This window comes from Strix aluco, chromosome 2 (genome assembly GCF_031877795.1).
Source record: "Strix aluco isolate bStrAlu1 chromosome 2, bStrAlu1.hap1, whole genome shotgun sequence".
Taxonomy (NCBI): Eukaryota; Metazoa; Chordata; class Aves; order Strigiformes; family Strigidae; genus Strix; species Strix aluco.
Window position 1 is genome coordinate 55,874,424 of NC_133932.1, and position 19,673 is coordinate 55,894,096.

General features: G+C 38.4%; 1 protein-coding gene across 4 annotated transcripts in view; it reads left to right on the forward strand.

The window, feature by feature from the left end:
* The window catches only part of ARHGAP6 (Rho GTPase activating protein 6), a 331,846-nt gene that overhangs the window by 196,655 nt on the left and 115,518 nt on the right, over positions 1 to 19,673 (forward strand). The window contains exons 1-2 of one of the 4 annotated variants that reach the window (XM_074814835.1): positions 12,541 to 12,618; positions 13,203 to 13,304. The exons of the other annotated variants lie outside the window; for them this stretch is intronic. Of the exons in view, the coding sequence (XP_074670936.1) occupies positions 12,577 to 12,618; positions 13,203 to 13,304 (144 nt within the window). The 5' untranslated portion in view covers positions 12,541 to 12,576. Of the gene's footprint in view, positions 1 to 12,540; positions 12,619 to 13,202; positions 13,305 to 19,673 lie in introns of those variants that run through there. 4 annotated transcript variants of the gene reach the window in all.

Here is a 19,673-nt window from a genome sequence, read left to right on the forward strand (position 1 = left end):
CCATGATACATGAAAAGTGGCTTGTTCTTTTGTCACTAAAGGGTGACCCAATTCATATTCATTATGGGGTTGCAGTATGAGCACAGGCTTCTCAGCTGTATCTTACCACAGAGTTTACCCAGTGGCAGTGCTGCAGCAGCTGCCTGGTCCGTCCGTGTTTCAGGCTAAGGAGAAATCAGACAACTACTAATTAATGCTGTTGGAGTAAGAAGAGTAGAAGTAGGGGAAGCAATGTAACGGTGGGATTAGTTGAGAGGTTAATGCATATGTTTTCCAAGTAATTGTCCTTTTTTTGTTAATATATTGCTAGGATGGTCATAAAGGAAGTGAGGAAGATGGCACATTGAAAGAGAGTCAAGAAGTCTTAAGAGGAGGAAATGTGGAAAGGAGAATGTAGACCCCATCCAGGCAGATTAGATGGATTAGAAGAAAAATATTTCAGGGAAAAGGACAAGATCAATGAGGAGCAGGTCAAATGACTCCTGAGAAAGATCCCTGAATAAGCAGTGGAGCAAGTGGGTCATGTTTTGATAGATGACCAGAAGGTTTTGTAGATGAAAAAGTCAATCTTTACTGAATGGAAGAAGTGAGTAATGGTTAACTACGGTGATAAAGGATGTGGGTTATATTGTTCATCTTTATCTACCCTGAAAGTAGTTACCTGGGCAGTTCTGGACTATCAGCATTAAAGATTAAGATAAAATCCTGTGTGACTGAACTCAGTGTGTGTAGTCCCACTGACTTCAGTAGAACATTTCTACTCTTAAGTTTTCGATATCTTACTAACCAAAGTGACATCATGAAATAGACCTGAAGAGCTCTTTTAAAAAGTTTGCATTTTATGATCTGGAGCTATATAAGGATTGTTTCCTTAACATTAACAATTCTAAGCATTTTAGTTCATTGTTTAAAATAGAGATCAAAGAAACCCCTGATTTTAGTTTTCTGTAGAGAATAATGGCATTGTAGAAAAGCTTAAATTATAGCTGTCCTAATTTACCGTCTGTTGGAATTCTTTAAGTTGAGGTGTAAATCTTGCATCCTGAGGCCAATGTAACTTGTCAGAATAATTGAATATTCTTCCTTCTCTTTTACTGACTTCTTGTGGCATGTTACTTCACTTCTCGGTGGTTTGAGTTTCCCTATTTTTCTACTGAGTCAGAGAATGTTTATCCTTATTTATTTCAGTTATTGAAGATCAACAGCTTGCTTTATTACTCTTTTCCTAGACGATACATGTGAGTGACTTTCTGAGAGATGCCTTTCAAATACAGTTGAGATGCTCTAAAGCATTAGAACACCAGTCACTCCAAAGTAGACAAAGATCTGCCATTTCTGCCCTGCTGGGTTAAGGTTAACTAGGTGTAAGATTCCTATTGTGGGATAATATCTTTCTGGTGAAATCTTTTAGTAAAGCTGTCAGACGCTGATGAAATGAGTACATTTCTTTATGAAGTTTTCTATAGTCTTTCCCCAAATTCACATCAATGTGCTGTGTATTTATGAAAAGTTAGTAAATATGTATGTTAGCATGTATGCAGATTAGGATAATTAGTGGATATAGATGAAAGAAAAAAATGAATGGCAAATGAATGTGTGAATGCCTGCTTGGCCTTCTTTTTGAGGGGAATTATTGAGCACCTGGTGGCCGGAGGGGAAGGAAGTTATTGGCATTAGGAACTTCATTAGAAGAACATAAGAAAAACTTTCTTGTGTTGTATTCTCCCTTGAAATAACTGTTATAGTCTTTCATTTACACATATATAATTTAGAGTCTATAATATACACATTTTCTGAAAGCATTCATTTTTAAAATCATCTTGGAAACTCATCAGTCTAATTAGTTGATATAATTCTTTTTCCTCATACTGTCTCACTTTCATCTTGTTTTCTTTGTAACTTGTTGACAGATTAAAATAAACACTTTGTTAGTAACAAGGCTACATTTTATTTTTTCATATAAACGCTTCTAATAGGTCATGGCTTGGAGACACTTCGTCCTTGTCTGTGCCAGACTCAACAGCAACCAAAAAAATCGCCTAACAACAAAAAAATGAAACATGATTAAGGATTTTGTAAACCATAGTGAGATACAGAAGATAGATGGGGAAATCTGTTAATAACTTAAATTCCATCCTTTTGTCTTACATCATTTACCATAGTGTGAGAAGTGGAAAAACTCCTTGAGTTTGTTTCAAACAGTGAAGTATTGCATGTTTTATGGTGGCATTCTTCAGACTTATTTTGCTTACACTTTTTTGGTTAAACTTTTCAGCTGAGCTGTGAAGTGGGGAAACTGACTTGATGTGCAAGATATGGAGAGGGAGAGGGAAAACACATGAAGAATATTTTATACCCTGTACAACGTTTCTGTTCCAGTAGAATATAATGAAATATTTAATAAAGTGGAAGAAAGTTGGAAATACTATTCATAATAGGAGGACTTGGCTTTAAAAACTTGAAATATTTGCTCATAATAATTTGCCTTCCTTGGTTGCCAATACAATTATTTTCCGTAATCTCAGTCCTTTCTCAATACATTACGTTGTGAAAAAGCAATTACTGAAAGACCCAAGCTGGTACAGAAAAACTATTCAGACTGAACTGGTAATTTTCATTCAGGCACACAGTAAAAAATCGCATTTGAATTGTAAATGGTTCCCACATGTATAAATAAAAATAGAGAAAAATCATTCTGAATTCAACTTTCATGTCACATTAATAAAAAACAAAACAGAAGCTCAGCTGAGAAACTGTATTGGGAAGTACTTTTAAAGTGAATAAATTGCAATCTGTTGCCTACCATAAGTGTTCTGCATGGTTTAATTGTTCCATATTGATTCCTTCTTGTTCTGCAAGTGGTTAAGCCTTGGGGTTTTTTACCTGCTTCTACAGGAGGCATTATTAAGTCTTCTGCCTTGCTGTCCCGTATGTTTTATGAAGACAGTAAATTAGCTTTCAGTGCTCAAGTTACTTGTCCTGCTGATCCCATCTTCAGATCCAGCTGGAGTCTCCCGAGACCGGCGGGATGTGGGGGACGAGGGGGTGATGCTGAGGAACACCTCTCCCCCCTCAGGCAGGCATGCTGAGCACCCAGCTCTGGCGTAACCGGCCTCCTGCTTGCTCTCCCATGTGTCGCAATTTCCACGTTGGCACTCTTATCCAGAGGAGGGTGAGTGGGCCAAGAGCTGGCATGATACAAGCCTCTCCTGGATGATGAGTGTAGTCATTCAGCGCTCTGACGTAGTGTAAGTTGGGACACCCGCATCTGCTGTTTCTTAGGGGCAGGTTTGAGCAGCTGCTTTCTCAGCACGCTGGCGGTTGTGAAAGCTACTGGTTGAAACTCCCCTTACTTCTTGTACTTCCCAGTGGGATGCTATTGTTTCTGTTGCAAGTGTTGAGGGTTTAAGAGTGAAGCATAAGGACTGACTGTCCTTTTTGCACCTGACCCTTGCAATGTACTTTTCCCCAGTTGGTAACTACATTGGCTTTTATTGAGACGAATGAGAACTGCATGCAGTCAGCACTCTTGGCAGAACCAGGTGTTCACAGAAAAAAGGAGCCATTTGGCTCACGCAGAAGAAATGGTGGAGGTTCAGGTGCTGCAGGTGGCTTTCTGACCTCTCTCACTCCTCCAGCTCACCAAGGGTATTTCCTACTCTTCCTTGCTGGATGGACTTTATTTATGCTTGTCACCATGTAAAGTATGTATTTATAGCTCTTAAGTGTGTAAACACATATTGCTACAGAGTTGTTAGCATCTCTTCTACATTACTGCTGCTTGTGATTCTAAGATGCTTTTACAGAGGACTATTACAATAAATTATGAATTGTTAAGTAATTGCTTAGGAGTGCTCTGACTTGAGCTTATTATACTTTTGAGGGCTAGTTTAATTTTTGTTGGTAAATGGAAACTATTTTCCTTAGCAGTTTGGGACTCTGAACAGCTGAAGGGTCTGCAAACAGATTCATCAGTAAAAGTAGTAAAATTGCAGCTCGGGCTCCTCTGCTCCCTTCCACGTGGGAAACATGACGTTTTCTAACGAGATAGTGGGAATGTTTTCTTCTGCAGGCCTGAGTCACTTGTGAGGAATGCTAAGATTAATGCATAAGATTAATTTTCTCACTGCCGCCTTCTCCACTGCAAAAATGGAAGTTTGCTTGCCTTTGAACTTTTCTCTTGTTTCCAGCAAAACTTCAGGTACTCTGAGCATTTTTACTACAGATTCAAATCCAGTTTTGCTCTGTAAAATCTGTCCTTGCCTTTTAGTGACTGTGAGCAGAGAAGTTGATGCATGTCTCTTTCGGATTTAACTTTTTTAGAGTACAGTGACTAATCTTTCTGTTTGCTCTGGTGCATTTTGTGTGCTGCTGCATATACAGAAAACCTTCTGTTCTCACAGAGCTGTAAACAGGAATTTTTACTTTATCAGAGTTCCCTAGATACACAATTTAATGCAATTTTGACCATTTTCAGCATAATATTAATTACACCTAATCTGTAACAACATCTGTTCTGAAATGGCATTTCTATTTAGTTCTAGATTCTCTAAAAGAGATTATGCCCATTGTCTTCTTTCTTAATTAACCATAAAGAATTATTGCAAAAATTAGTCTTAAGTACTAAAATTAAAATAGAAGAAGAGATGAAGGATGCCTTCCCAGGTTGCTCCAAGGTAAGCACTACTGACTATATATTGAATCTCATCAAAGGCTCATGGCTGCCAGTGGGCCAGTTTTTAATGCATGTGATTTCACTGTGGCATGTATTGCACAAATGTTCCCACTGAATTTGAGCAAAAAGACTTCACACTCTGAAATGAATAAACTACTGTTGAAGTAATTTTAGCAAAAGCAGTAATACAAAAATGAGCCCATGGCCAATGCACCTTCATTTATATCTTTTTAAGATTTAATACATGTAGTAGAAAGCTATTGTAAGTGAAAGGAGTGCAAATGGCTTTCTCTGTAGCTTGTAAATAACAACATGCTTTGTGTACTGTCCCTAAAGGAGCAGGGGCAAAGCTCCAGGTATCTTCCTTTGCACTTTGGTCTGGGCATTAGTTTCCAGCACTAACTGTAATGGCTTTGTCCTGCTCTAACCACTGCTGCTGCTTTTGAGGCTTAGGGGGAAATGCCTGGCTTTCCCCCTACCCTCCCTGTGTCCCAGTGCTGCTCCTCGGAGAGGAAAGAGAGAAGGCATCACTGAGGTGACACACTGGCTCTGGGACAGTCAGAGTCTTTCTGTCTCTTTTTTGATTAAAAGGAAATCGGTCTGGAGAGCTAGGAGGAAGAAATGGAGATGTGTCAAATGAGTATGTGTGTAACTTGATAATGGTTGTGTGCAGGTACCACTGCTGTGCATCATGTGGCAGTGTGCCTGCTAATGCCTGTTGCTTATGTTCTCTTTGATGCTCATATGGTTGGAGAAGTAATTATTCCAGTCAAGACTACAAAAAAATATAATTTGCATTTTAGATCACTTGCTTTCTTGGAGAAGCTTATTTGTCACGAACACATGCGAAATCCTGCTCCACTGATGTCATTGAAATTTCTGCCATGTTATTAATTTAGGATAGACATTTACTCAGGGTTCCTGTAGTATTAAGGGGCAGAGATAATCTTGCAGCAAATGTCCCGTTCTGCTCTTCTGGATTCTGGTTCTCCACTGTGATGAGCAGATCATAGTGGGAGAAAAAGAAAGTAACATTAAAACTCTTGAAAGTTTGTAATTTCATTGAATCAATGAGAAAACCTAATTAGTAATTGAAAAGAGAATTAAAATTTGACAGATTGCTAAGTTTTGTATAGCACATTGTCACTCCTTTTCAATAGTACATTTTTAAAAATTATTCATTACTCTTTTTGGTCTTTTTTTTCTTTTCTGCCTTCCTGCATCTGATTGCTCATTTCAATTCTCATTTTATAATGGCTTGAATTTTTCTTTGTCTGTTGTTGACATTGTTATTTCATTCTTAGGTCTCCTTGTTTACATTTTCTGCTGTTCCTCCATAGGTCTCATACTCTTGACTCTGTTGCTCTCCTACTCAATGTCATATTGGGTACTGATTAACTTCCCATGAATTGTTCCCTTCAGGCATTCAATGCTTGCTTCTACAATTCTTCATGAGCCTTCTTTTGTTTCTTTCATGTTGTACCAGAATCAAGACTGGTCATTATACCTATTTGCCCACATAATTTTCTGAGACCCTTGTACCATTACGTAGAAACAAAAGCAAGCATGTATTTCAGTGCACATAATAAGGCTAGAAATTAATTACAAGTGTGAAAGATAAAATCTTCCTATTGACTCCAAGAGACCCAGATTTCATTTGAGTTCTCTATTTAGATAACCTTGTTATTTCTGATTATCTGTATTCAGATCATCCCGTTTCTATTTTAACTGTAGTTTCACCATTGTCAATTTAGGATTGTTCTGTGATCAATGAAAAACTCCAGATCACACGGATGAAAACTCCCATTTAGTCTAAATGGGGGGGAAATTGGTCTTAGTAAAACTAATTGAAAATATTTGAAGCACCACACAGATCCTAACATGTCAGATTAAACTTGAGAAGAAACAGATTGAACTACAAACTGCAAAGGACTTCCTGAGCATCTGAGGCCTTCTTCAGAGACATCTGTTTTATTTATTATGTTACCTCAGTATATTTGTAAACAGACAACAAAGAGGAATTAGTCATAATAGTGCAGAAATGTACTTGAAATTTAGCATGAAGAGCTTCATACTGCTTTCCAGCCGTCTCACAACAGTTTCTGTAAAGCATCTGGAAGAGAAAGGATTAAGCTTTGGGTCTTGAATGATGGGCTCATACTTGTACAGTGAGTAGCAGGGTGCGGTCAGCATCTGAGAGCGGCGGTGGACTTCTATTGCTGTCTCTACAAATGGTTCCTTTCTGACCTTAAACAATTGCCTTGTGGTTAAATTAAAATACGGAGGTAAGTGTCAACCCGCAAAGTCTTAACAGACTTTCGATACGCTTGGCTTTTTCTGGACGGGAAACTACAGCCTTGAGTGTGTGCCTGAGCTCACTATGCAATGGAAAGGAAGAAGCTGGTGCCATAACACAGACCTGCCAGCATGCTGGACAGGGCTGCACAAGACACAGAAGACTCCAGTTTGCTGTTCTCCAGCGTGGCCTGGCAGGAGGTTCAAACTCCAGTTTTTCTTGGAAGAGCTACAAGCCACTAGGCTAGAGAATAGCCTAAGATCAGGATCTCCTCATTTATCTTACACCTGCACTGGTTGGTAATGGAGTTTTTTTGTGGTGGTGGTTGTTTTTTAGGTTTTGTTTGTTGTGGTTTTTTTCTTTGTTTTGTTTTTTTCCAGAAATATATTCCCACATCTGCTTAGTGTTCTGGCCATGAGGCTCTTCTATAAAAGAAGAGCCTATTTCCCTGTTTTTGAATGAAAGCCGTGGTCATCTCTCTGTCCTGTAAGCACATGGCCTTTTAGATGTACCTCTGGAAGACCACCTTCAGAACTGTCGCCCTTTTGTATCACTGCTGTGTGGACCTAAGGGTGGTGTGGCAGGGCTGAGGTATGGAGGATTGACTAGACTGACATTTCATTGATCATGCCAGAAGGGCTGCAGGTGCCTGGGCAGTTTCCCTGGCCTGAATTTAAACACCTACTTACAGTGTCTGTTAAGTACCTAACACAAACCTTTCATCTTGGTCTTCCTAAATGTAAATTGGAGTGATTATTGAGAGCTAGATACTTCGCACAAATGTGGATTGGTCCCCTGTGCTGCTCTGTGGATTCAATATGCTCTATATGTCGCTACAAACTTAGCTTATACACTAACTGTAGTTGATTTGTTCTTAACAGTCACAAGTCTCAAATTATGTGATGTATTGTTCCCACTTGATTTCTAATACTCATGTATGAGGAGCTAGATTGGGCTGAAGCTTTGAAGTCATACAAGCATTTCCTTTAGAGGTATAGAAATGTATAAAGTGTATAGCAGATCCCAATTTTTGACCAAGACTCTTATATTTATACATCTGCCCAGAAGAAAATTTGTCTGGTTTGCTCTTATGTTTGCAAAACATAAGTAGGATGTAAGTATTATTTATAGTGGTAGTTATAATTTCTGGGTTGGATATTCTTTAACATTCAGTGAGGAGCTAAATTTACATCCTTGGCCAGTTTTCTGTGTCTCACATTGATACATATTAAAACTATTTGTCAGATGAGTGTTAATTTGAACAGAATGAGTCTCTTGCTAAGAGTAGCCCTGCGCATGCTAAAGCTGTGCCTTAGCTTCAGGAAATGCACTATAATTAAATGCTAGTATAAATTGTTAACTCAGCAATAGCTCAAGCACTTTATTGCAATGAGGCCTTGATTTTTTTTTTATGCCAAGGTAATGTTAGAGCAACACTTGATTTATCCTGAATTTGCAGGACCATAGCAGATCATAATCTAGTTCCTGGGCATTCAAATACTTCCCTGAAAAATAGGAGGAGTGTAGTTCACTTTTTATAATTATGCTGCTGTTTTTATGGCTAATAGATTATTCTTCATATGTAATTCTGAGTATAGTTCTGTGGGAGGCAAAGTTAAAAACACAAGAAAGGCAAAAAGCCTGAGTCCACTTTATGGAGAACATAGAGCAGCATTGCATACATAGTGTGAATGGGAAAATTCCCTGCCTTGCAGATTCAGCAGGATGTATATATCTCCAAATGTGACTTTGTTGTCTTTTTTTAAATAAGAAGACAAATCCTCTCTTCTTCAAGCTACATTTTAGAGCTGGTAGGATTTTTTCTTATTTTTCTCTTTTTATTCAACCCCTCTCACCCCCAACATTTATCTGTAGTCTTGAATCTAAACAGCACTCTTTGGATTTTTGTGCTTGGATTTAGTATTATTGAAAAAAACCTCACAGTATTCCCAGTGAGAAGCAAACAGAAGATGCAGTATCTCAAACAGGAGTGTAATTTGGTTACTGAAGATTCTGATGTGCATCTGCTTGATTAAGAAATAAGGATATTTATTCTAATGCATAAAGCAGGCGGTAAGTGAAGTGAATGTCTTATATACAAAAATCTTTGCACTGATACTTATTCACTTCAGACTAAAGGAAGTTGCACATTACTCGGCTGTTTGTTCTTCCAAAAGATTCAGCAGCACTTCTGTATAAGAGTTCAGTGCTAGAAAACAATAAATTTATATTCATCAGCTCCATTGTGCAAGATTGTACAGATATGACAGTGAAAATAATATGATAGTACTGCGCAATTTGCTTCTTATTTGCTTAACCGAGGATGGGATTCAAGCTTCATGTTCTGAGTGCTTTTCAATCTGGTGTATATATGATTAATGTCGGTGAGTCACTTCAATGGAAATTTTAACTTTTTCTCACATGACGAGATAGGGAGAGTTTCTGCTCCTCCCACCACCACTTTAAAAGCGCTGCAAAAGACAGAAAGAAGGAGGTAATTTTTCAGGTTTTCAGAGTTGCACCCTATTAAAGGCAGTGAAGAGATAGCCCATCTGTTGGCATGTCTGCAAACCAACTAGGACAGCTGAGATTGGGATAAAAGTGTAAGTAGATTGTTACTCGCTTGAGAAACCATCTATTCTCACTGTTTATTTAAATTCAGAATTTAGCTGGGAAGACTAGTCCAGAAGAAGGGAAGGAAATAATTCTGAAGGTGCAGGAAGGCAAATCATGAGGTGAATCCTGTAGGGGTTCATTGTAGGAACTAGTGGAGCTCTGGAGACCTGTTTATCCCTGCCAGCAGTAAGCTGTGGAGAATATAATGCTTTATGTACATAGGTTAGCTCTGAAGCTTGCTGTAGCTGAATGTGAGATAATGTAGGCATGTCTACAGAACTTTCCATGTGGTTTTAGAACATGTTTCTTCTCTGTTTATGTATGTGTGTCTCTTCATAAAGAATATAATATATAGTTTGATTATGAGATTCAGTTTCCACAAGAGTCATCGAATGGGCCAGAATGGCTTCATTATTGAGGAAATTTAAAGGGTTCCAGTTCATATGTACCTAGAGGCCAGATACTTGAAAATGCCTAGGCACATAAATGTATTAGAAGTCTCTCAGTAGCATTTTACAGTCTTTAAACAGACTGCTCAGTTAATAGCTACTGATTGTAATAGGGCTTACGCAACTAACTTGATTCTGTTTTAGAAAGCCCTGCTAGACCTCTATGTGTAATTTTAGACTTCTAAGTAATGTTAAAATATGATCTGATATTTAAATGTATATGCTTCACCTGAAATTTGAAGTCTACCCCATATCACTTTTGACCCTAAGTACAGACCTCCTTAGTTAGTGCCTTATGGTTTTTAACTTCTGTGTCTGCATCATCTGTTCTGTTAAGCAGCAGTTGTAAGATAGGACAGGGTAAGATCATTTGAGACTAACCTCTGCTACTGTAGGCAACTTGTATCATATAATTTTTGTCATTATGGTAGTGATATTCACTATAGATAACATTACTGATTATTTGGTGACCTCTAGGAACTTAGTCTTGTATCTTCTAATACCTTTTGGACTAGTATGTATTTCAAAACTGACTCAGCAGAAAGCATATGGCCACAATGAGTATAAATGCCAATTATCATGACATTAGTAATGGTGCTGCTGGTTTGGGTTCACATTGTTGTTGGATTTATGTGTCTAATTCATTCTATTATGGAGAAAAAAAATGACATTCAATTTGTATTGCTAGCAGGTTGGGAAAAAAAAATTAACCTTGGGAAAAAAAAAAAGTATTGTCTAAAGCACACAGTGCCAACACTTCAGAAGGTGACTTCCATAAAAAGAAAAAAGTTTTGAGAGTGGTTCTATAATTTATTGTATCAGGGATTGACTCCTTCCCTTTCCTCCTCTGTTCCTCACAGCTCTTGGGACTCTGTTTGCTTTTCAGAAGTATAATGACATGCTCTGAGTGGCTGAAAAAGCTTATTTCTGCCCTAGGCTGAGAGCAGAAAGAGGATGAATGCTTTGGTAGTGCACTGGTGACGTGCTGATCTGAACACGGGGAGAAAACAGGTCTTTACAAAGATATAAAATGAAAAGAATCTAATGTTTGTTTTCAGTATTCTCTGTAGTATTTTTTTCTTTTCTGAAGAAATCCATAACTTCTTCACAAATCCCTTTACCCTGTTGGTTTTCATAATTCATTTTTCATTTAAAATCTCCTACTACAGACAGATGGTGTTCAGGTTGAGCTCCTGGCTGCTATTAAATGCACACTAAATACTAAGCATGCATGCTGGTGGGTATTTGCACTTACCCATCAAGCAAGGATAAACTGTTAGCAACCCTGCAAAGAATTGTTAAATGTTCTGTAAGGCTGCCATCTCTGCGTTCAGACAGTACATACAATGTGGCTTTCTGAATAGTTTTTAAAAAGGCAAGACCATAGAAAAACTTAGGAGTGGGTAAAGAAAAGCAGATCTGTGTATGTGTGGGCCAGGAGGAGAGTGTTTCTCCTGTACTCTGGCTTATTTCTTCTCTTTTCCGTGTGGCCTTTATCCCATTTCCCACACATCTGTCACGCAACGTTTGAAGTGACCCTCCCGTTGCTCTCCATTGCGCTCTGTGGAATAGTATGTGTGTCATGAGGGGACAGTTAGCGATGGCACTTAGCAGGGATCAGCCAGCATAGGGCCACCTCTGGACTAGGTTTGCACCATGGGCTACCATCTTTGACTTTACAAATCTTGCCACACAGCCTGCTAAAGGACATCCACCCAGCTGCTCCCCGATGGCATCTTAAGCTCAAGATCCCTGGCACATGGAAAAATACACCTTTTGATCATGAACTCTTACTGTAACACCTACAAACTACTGTGACAGCCACTTTCTAAATACCCTGAGTAGAACATAATGGTTTTGTTATTCTTCTGAAAAAGGATCAGAAAAATGACTCGATACATTGCCTTCTCTGAATTCCCATTTTCTGTACAGCAGTTTGAGCCTGTGTGCAGACACCTTTGTTTTTATGGTTTACCTTTTCAAATCTATATATCATCTCAATACACAAAGGAAACTTATAGTTCTGCCTTTTTTCACATCATCCTATGTATTATATAAGGAACATATAGAAAGAAATTATAAAAGGAAGATTGAATAGCAGGTTTTGTTTTGCAGCTACTCGCAAAGTTTAGAGCCAGGTCTGTTTTAATCCTGGCTGTTATTTCCCATGTGATGCTGCATGGGCATGAAGAGCCTTTCTAGTATTAACCATTTCTGTCAACCCTGATTTGTTGAATGGGTAACTCCTCTAACAATGGTTTGAAATATTTTGTGATTTTGTGCCTGCCGGTGTAATGTAGCTCTAGTAGTGATCCCAGTGGGAACAGATGAGGAAAAAGAGTCTATAAATTCCCACTAAGCTGCAGTCACATCTGCCAGGTTTCTGAAAGCCAGCCATTGCTCTTGCTGATCTGGTGAAGATATGAATGCCTTCAGCTGGTGACTTTTAGGATGCTCACTTACAGGCTCGGAGGTATCTGGTGAATCAAAGAAGAGCAGCCACCACCGTGGGAAGCTGTGAGCTCTTTTAAGATGCCTGTATGAAATGCAGTACAGATCAAGGCAACCAGATAGGTAAAACGGTAATATCTTATTTTTTATTTTTTGAAATGTCACTTTTCTATGCTGTCCATAGAGCTCCATTTACCAATCTTCAAAAATGGATTATGCTGTAGAGTAAATGGACAGCATACAACAGTTAAAAATAACTAAGTGATGCCATCTGCTGTCTTAAAATCTTATTTAATATTACATTGATGACTGAATTGTTATCCTAAGAACAAATGGAAACAGCATACACTAAGTAAAATGCCAGAGCTGTGACATGCTATCTGATCTGTATCAAAGTTATGCAATATAAATATTGATTGTGATTAAATACAGTAGACTACAGAATGTCAGAAGGAAAAGTGGTGCTAGGGTCAATCCATAATAACTCCTCAGTGAATCTACTTTGCAAATAACTAGAGATTTTTTTCAGGCTGCTTTGTTTTTATATATCTGAGAGGAAGATGTAGAATCCTGTGGAATAGAGGGTAGGCTGGAAGAACATGGCACCACCCCTTCAAAGTGTATGTTTATTAAAATTTACTTGTTATGTAGTGACATTCTTCATGTTACATCTATATTTAGTGCAACTTGTTATCCACAGTGACTTTACTTTTAGGTGCTTTGTGGAAAGAACCTCACCATGGACTTCAAAGAAGTTGAGCACCACGTTTGTGTAAGACGTATTATTCAAAGAGAATTCACCCATCCTCTCAAAAAGGTAGAAGAGATCATAACATTTTAACAGTGCAATCTGTACACTAAGCTAAATTTGAAGTGAAGTTGACTATGGACTGCAATGCTCAGCCTTGAAACAGTAGCTCATTCAGAGAATATTGAATGGTTATTTATTTCATGTACGTATATGCGTTGTTAGGTTGGTTGGGGTTTTGACAGCAAGAGTTAAGGATGTATTTTCCTCAAATGCAGCTATGACAGATGGCAGTTCACAGGTTGCACCTTAATGAAACAGTGAAACATCATAGACTGATCTGAAGGTCCTGCAGTCAGCAGTGCTTAGCAGGTATAAAAGGGTGTGGAACCAGAGAGACAGGATTTAACTCTCCTTCCCTTTGTTCTTTGTTTCTTTTTTAAATGGTCTGTAAAGCACTGAGATAATCTCAGTTTCCTGTACTTTATTTTCACTTTAGTAAAAATAATCTGAACTCGGTGAAGCAGGCTATAGATTCTAGTATTGCAGTGACCTGTAACTTTTTTTCCTGAATGGCTATGCCCTATTTAGTGTGACATCAATAAGGACATGTTTGGACATAAATGTATGTAGAACCATAGTCTGATAATGAAATGTGTAATTTCTTGTGGATGTTGTTTTTGTTTTTTAAGTATCAATACTCTAGTGATGTGTATTTCTGCTTGTATGTTAAAAGATACACAATCTGTGCTTTCTTACGCTTCTACGTAATTTAATTTTCAAGGCAAAACTCATCCAATGTGTAAATATCCATTTTCAGATGTAGTACACTGGAACTTTCCCATTCAAACACTGTAAATAACAGAAGTCCTTCCCTTGCTTCCTCCCTCAGTGCTTGGGAGCATACCCACAAGATTCACAAATGACCAAACCAACAGTGAATTAATTCCACAACTAATGATCCCTAGAAAAGTCTTACTTTCCAGCTGCCTTTTAAATCAGATTTCTGCAAACGAGTGTAAGCACAGTCCACACTTTGACAGAGAGGAAGTTATGCATGTATTTACATCCTTCTCATAGCTTGTCATATCTCTTTTGTTTTAAATTTCTGTAAAATTCCTTCCTCTGCAGCTGGGCTGTCCAGTCTGGAGCACCCAGAAATCATGAGATGGATTGAGGTAGATTTGAGAAATATGTACTTGTTGGTTCTTTTGATTTTTGTTTTCTAAACATTTGCATATTTCCAAACTTCTCTACACAGCTCTGAGGACTCAAACGCTGCTTTAAAAGGCAAAGTAAAATGTGAAATGGAGATTTCCATGTAATCATGGGTTGGGCTTAAAAACCAGGAGCTTCAATGCAGTTCAGAGTTCACTGCAAAATGGCAAAGTGTCAGCCAAAAGCTGTGACGGTATAGAATTGTGATGCATTTACTTACATACAAATCTGCTGTTGTTACTGTAGTTCCAAGTGGGCATGAACAGTAAACCGTGTGTTAGGTCTTAATTGGGATAGTGTCCGAACAAGTGTGGGAGAAAAAAGGACCTAATTTGGATAATGTAATCTGTGAGTTCCTATTATATTTCCATGGCAAATGCTGCACTCAGAACATCAGTAACAATGTGAGGAAACGTTATGCCCTTGGCTGTAGAAAACCTTACCTGAAGGCAATGCTAGATTTAAAGCTCTTGTTGAAAAAAGCAGGAAGAAGTTTTATTCCTCATGAAAACTCACGGAGCTCTTGACATGATGTTTTAAGGAAGTTGCAAAAATGTACTCATGTTCTAATTAGTACATCCTTCTCAGAGAGTGATGACTGGCTGTTAGCAAAGTTTTTCTGGAAATGTCTAGGCTTTTGGATAACATGTGTCTTCCACCACTCTAGGCTGACTGTATGTAAAACTAAACTGCTTCATAACTATGGGATAATGCAGTGTCAGGGTGGCCAGAGTGCTTGTGATTCTGTAAAGGGATGTGGACAGTGGACTATGGATAAGGCGCGGATGATGGGAAGGAATGACCAAGAGGTAGATTTCTTTCTCTTATTCCCTGGTGCAGTTTTTACTTTTATGACTCTTGCTCTTTTCCAGCTGAGTCCTATTTCCAGGGAAGCCAATTCATGCATTTTAGAAGTGAGCAATGCTTCGGGAACTCTCACATCTGACTGCAAAAATACAAAACCTGAAGTGAAGTACTGACATGAAAACCTAGAAATGCAAGGAACCGTGCATATGATCAGTATTCATCTTCATTCCCACTATTCCTGTTAAAGGAACAGAGCACTTCAATACCTCATCTGCTTTTTGGTTTTGATGCTGAATTGCCAGAGATGTCTGGATCTGGTAAACTAGAAATTATCAGAAGCTTCTCTCAGGCTTTGAAGTGCCATTCTGAGCACTGTATGGTGGGAGGGGGCTGCTTCATCTTGCTGCAAACCTCAGGTCTGAAAGACATCATCACAGCTGAATTGCTGCAGTCAGACACCTGGTGGGAAGACAGTGGAGTTGAACGTGGTTGCAAATCGTGATTTCTTTTCTTTGAGCAGTAATACTCATCATGGAATTTTGATCTCTGAAACCTGTGTACTAGGTGCCAAACTGCAGTTTCTCTGGTAACTAGCAAAAAAACTGCAGCAGTAGTATTGGGGTTGATTAGATTATGTGCTTGGCTGAATAAATAACTGATCAGGATCATGGGGAAGATTGCTGGGTCAAAACATTTTTTCTCTTGATTTCTTTGTCGGTGTGATACCAGAATGTTTAATTTTACATACAACGTTTCTCTGCAGGCTAAGATTTGGATGACGAATACCAGCTTTTAAAGGAAGTCTGGTGCTTGTGGGATAGTTTGCAAGTCTGGTGTAAAATCTTATTGACTTGGAAAGGTTTTCTTTAGTCTCTTCAGCATTACCCTGGTTTATTACCTCAGGTTATTTCTATAAGCCTGCTTTGTGAAAATTCTGTTGAATTGAGTTTCCTTATATGATGTAACAATTTAAATAAATACAGTGGTGAAAGTTAGGTGATACCTTAAATACCTTAGGTGAAAGTTAGGATTCAATCAATTGAGATGATTTACAGTTTACAAATGAAGTTCCATGCCTAGTTTATTGTCAGTTTAGAAAATAATAGTTATTTCCACTCACTAGGCCAAGCAAATAGAGGTATTGGGCCAATAAGCCACATTTGCTTATTTTTTTTTAAAGGGTAAATCTTGCGTTAAGGTAACTTTTTGTGCTTGTTAGAGTGAAATTCAGACAGCTGTAATTTTTAAATAAAGTTAGATATTCTTCTGAGAAACAGGAATACTTTTTCCAGTTCAGTAATTTCCTATTGTTTCCTTTTGCTGCTTGCTTGAATTTCATCACACAGAGTAAAACACTAGCTTCTTTGAATTAAGCAAATATATCTATAGGCACTCTTATTTCCTTACACTCTTAAAATGGGTGTAGTAAAAAGAGGAAGATTCTCTGAGTGTACTGTTCTTTTCTTACCTTCCCAGCAGTGTTGCAAAATCTATCAACAGCTCAGCAGTGTATGCATGGTTACTTCTAAGGGGGGTGAGGAGGAAATCAGTTTTGACTGGAGCATTTTATTTTATCTGGTTTGTATGTGCAGTGCTTTATAGGAACCATTAACAGTAGCTCTTTGGAGAGTATTAATTACAAGAAAGTGGGTGTTTATAAAGTTTTTAGACAATGTCCCTCAATGCATGTGTATTGTAAGGTATTTCTTAATGTGTTTAGGTAGTTGTTGTCGCTTGTTAAATTGCCAAGAATTTAATTGTAGTTTGTATCATCATACCTGGACTCCATCCAGCATTTCCCACTTGTAATGCTTTTGAGTTTAGAGACTTGCATGTATGCTGTGGGAAATTAAGGCCAGAGATTGACAGTGGCTGTGATGGTGTGCCCTGGGGAAGAAGTTATAGCTGATGTATGCCATCAATTTAAGGGGTGGGGGGTGGGGGTGGGGGAGTGGAAAGTAGTCACAAACTAAGCCAAAAACCTACCCTGTTAAATTTAGGCTCACTTTCTCTATTTCTAGTCGCACTGGTGTCTTCAAGCATAATCTCTTTTTGTCTTCTGTATAGTGTCTTTTGTTCACTATTTAGCTACTTGCCAAATTTACAACATGCTGGAAGGCTAGGAGAGGAGCAGTTGAACAGCATGCTGGCTATGACAGGAGAAGCATCAAGTAGATCCAGGTTACGGCAGTTCAGGCTTTGGCAGCTTGATAACTTTAGCAGTTTTGACTTGCAGATCTGTCTTCATATTTACATTATCATAACTTAAAACTTTGGGAAGAGAAGATAAGAAGCAATTAATCTTTGACTCTTCACAGTGCTAACTTTCTAATGTCATATTTATAGCTGCTAGTAAGAGCAGAGTGGAGTTAGTTTTTACAAACTTGATGTTTAGTGGTGTTAAGCATGTAGTAATTTATAATTCAAAATTATAAATTCGAATTGGTCTAGCTATAATAGGATCTGATGGCCACAGCCTTACTTTATTATATGATACAGAGTGTATGCAGCGTTAGCATTCTGCTTAGAGAACTAGAGTATTTAGCGTCCCAGATCATTGCATGATAAATCTTCCTTCAGTGGCCCTTGCTCTCCCTGTGCTCTCTCTAGTTTCTATCACTTCAGGTTTGTGAGGGCTCACTGGCGGAGTAGGGTTTTACAGATTCCTGCTCACCCAGTATCTTGAGTCCCCAAATGTGGGAAAAGAACCTGCAAGCATCCGTAAACTTGGCCATAGAGAAAATTACCACATCCATTAAAACATGAGATAATATATCTCCCACGCACTGAAAAAAAATCCCAACCAAAAATGCAAAACCAGACTATGTGAAAGCACTATCTAGTATGTCTAAAACCAACACTGTATGCATTTCTATTTTAAGATTATTTAACATAAATTGATGTTATCTAACTCCACATGTCTCCACTGACAGAATGTCATCCTAAGTGCACAGAACATGCACATTGACTTGAAAGGATAAACAACTCTTCTTTCCCATTTTCTCTGAAAAGTGAAGACAGGAAAGCAGGAATGCAATTTCTCTTGCTACCTTTAACTCCTTCTCCAGGTCAAGCGTGTGTCATAAGCAAGCAAAGAAGCAAAAAGAATTTTTTATTGGAACAAACAAGGGAGGAAGGGTGAGCTAAAGCCCTGAAGACGTCTTGGCTTCTGAAACCGCTTGCCACTTTGCATTGCAAATAGTCTTAAAGTTTGGGATTTTGCACTGTATGAAGGCCACCTGGAAGCCTGTCAACAGGATTTCTCAGTTAAGCCTTGGGATGAGGTGGCCTTCTTTGGGAGCTGCATGGGTATGAATCTCCTTGCTGAAATCCAGAAGGTTGAGGGTGGATGAAAAACAGTCAAAACAACACCCTGGTTTTAGTAAGCACCACAGTTCCTACTTTTCCAGTTTCCCTTGCACCTGGCAAGGGCACAGGGGCTATTTTTGAACTGTCTAGACTATTCTTCTAAAAAGAATCTCCTCTTCTTTTTCCTCTTCTGGTTATTGGTCATCAGGAAAGAAGGGAGTTAGCAAGTCTGTTTGTGAATTTGCCCACATGCTGAGCCCACATAAATGTTTTACAAAGCATGTTTATAGATCTGTTGTAAAAGCACATCTCTTCAAGAGCTATGCATTTATAAAACTGACTTGCATGTAGTTTAATCAGGCTGACTACCAAAGTAATCTTTTATATGACGATTTGTATTAAGGTGAAATCCCTCCCCCCAATTTAACTTTAAAACTTGATACAGGGACACAAAGATAAAACGCAACTGTGCAGTCGAGTTAAAGTTCATATTTCTGATTATTGATTATCGAAATTATTGATTATTCCAATGATTGATTATTTCTCCTATGGGCATACCTTGTTTGCTTTATTGTCTTCCTGACCCTTTAGGTGAGACCCTTCATGTCAGAGACAGATGGTGGGACAGGTAGATATCTCAGTAGGCATCAGTGTATCTGCCCACTGGCTCTGAAACATGGCTGGAAGGATGCTGCTGCTCTTCCCACCATTTCCCTCTTGGCTGCTCTTTCCTGTTACCACTGAAAATTTTGTTCCTGCTTCTCTTTCTTCTGAAGATGCCTTTTCCCTACTGTTTACTTTTTCTCTTTCTTTTCTTTCTTCTGTTTTGGTGTTTGTTTTTTTTTTCTTCTCTCCCCAGAGAATAATTTAGGAGCGTTCTAGATTTGTTATGTGAAAGTATATATGTGTTCATACGTTCAGTGCTATGAAAGGTTGGTTATGAAATACAATAGCTTTTTAGACAATCTGATACAGTAAAAGAGCGGATCCTTCTCAGAAATGTCACCCTGTTGTAATCTGAGACCATTACAGCTTTTCATTAAACGGAGTTGCTTCATCGGAGCTAACTGGGCTTGGAAGTAGCTGTGGATTGCTGCTTTCTGG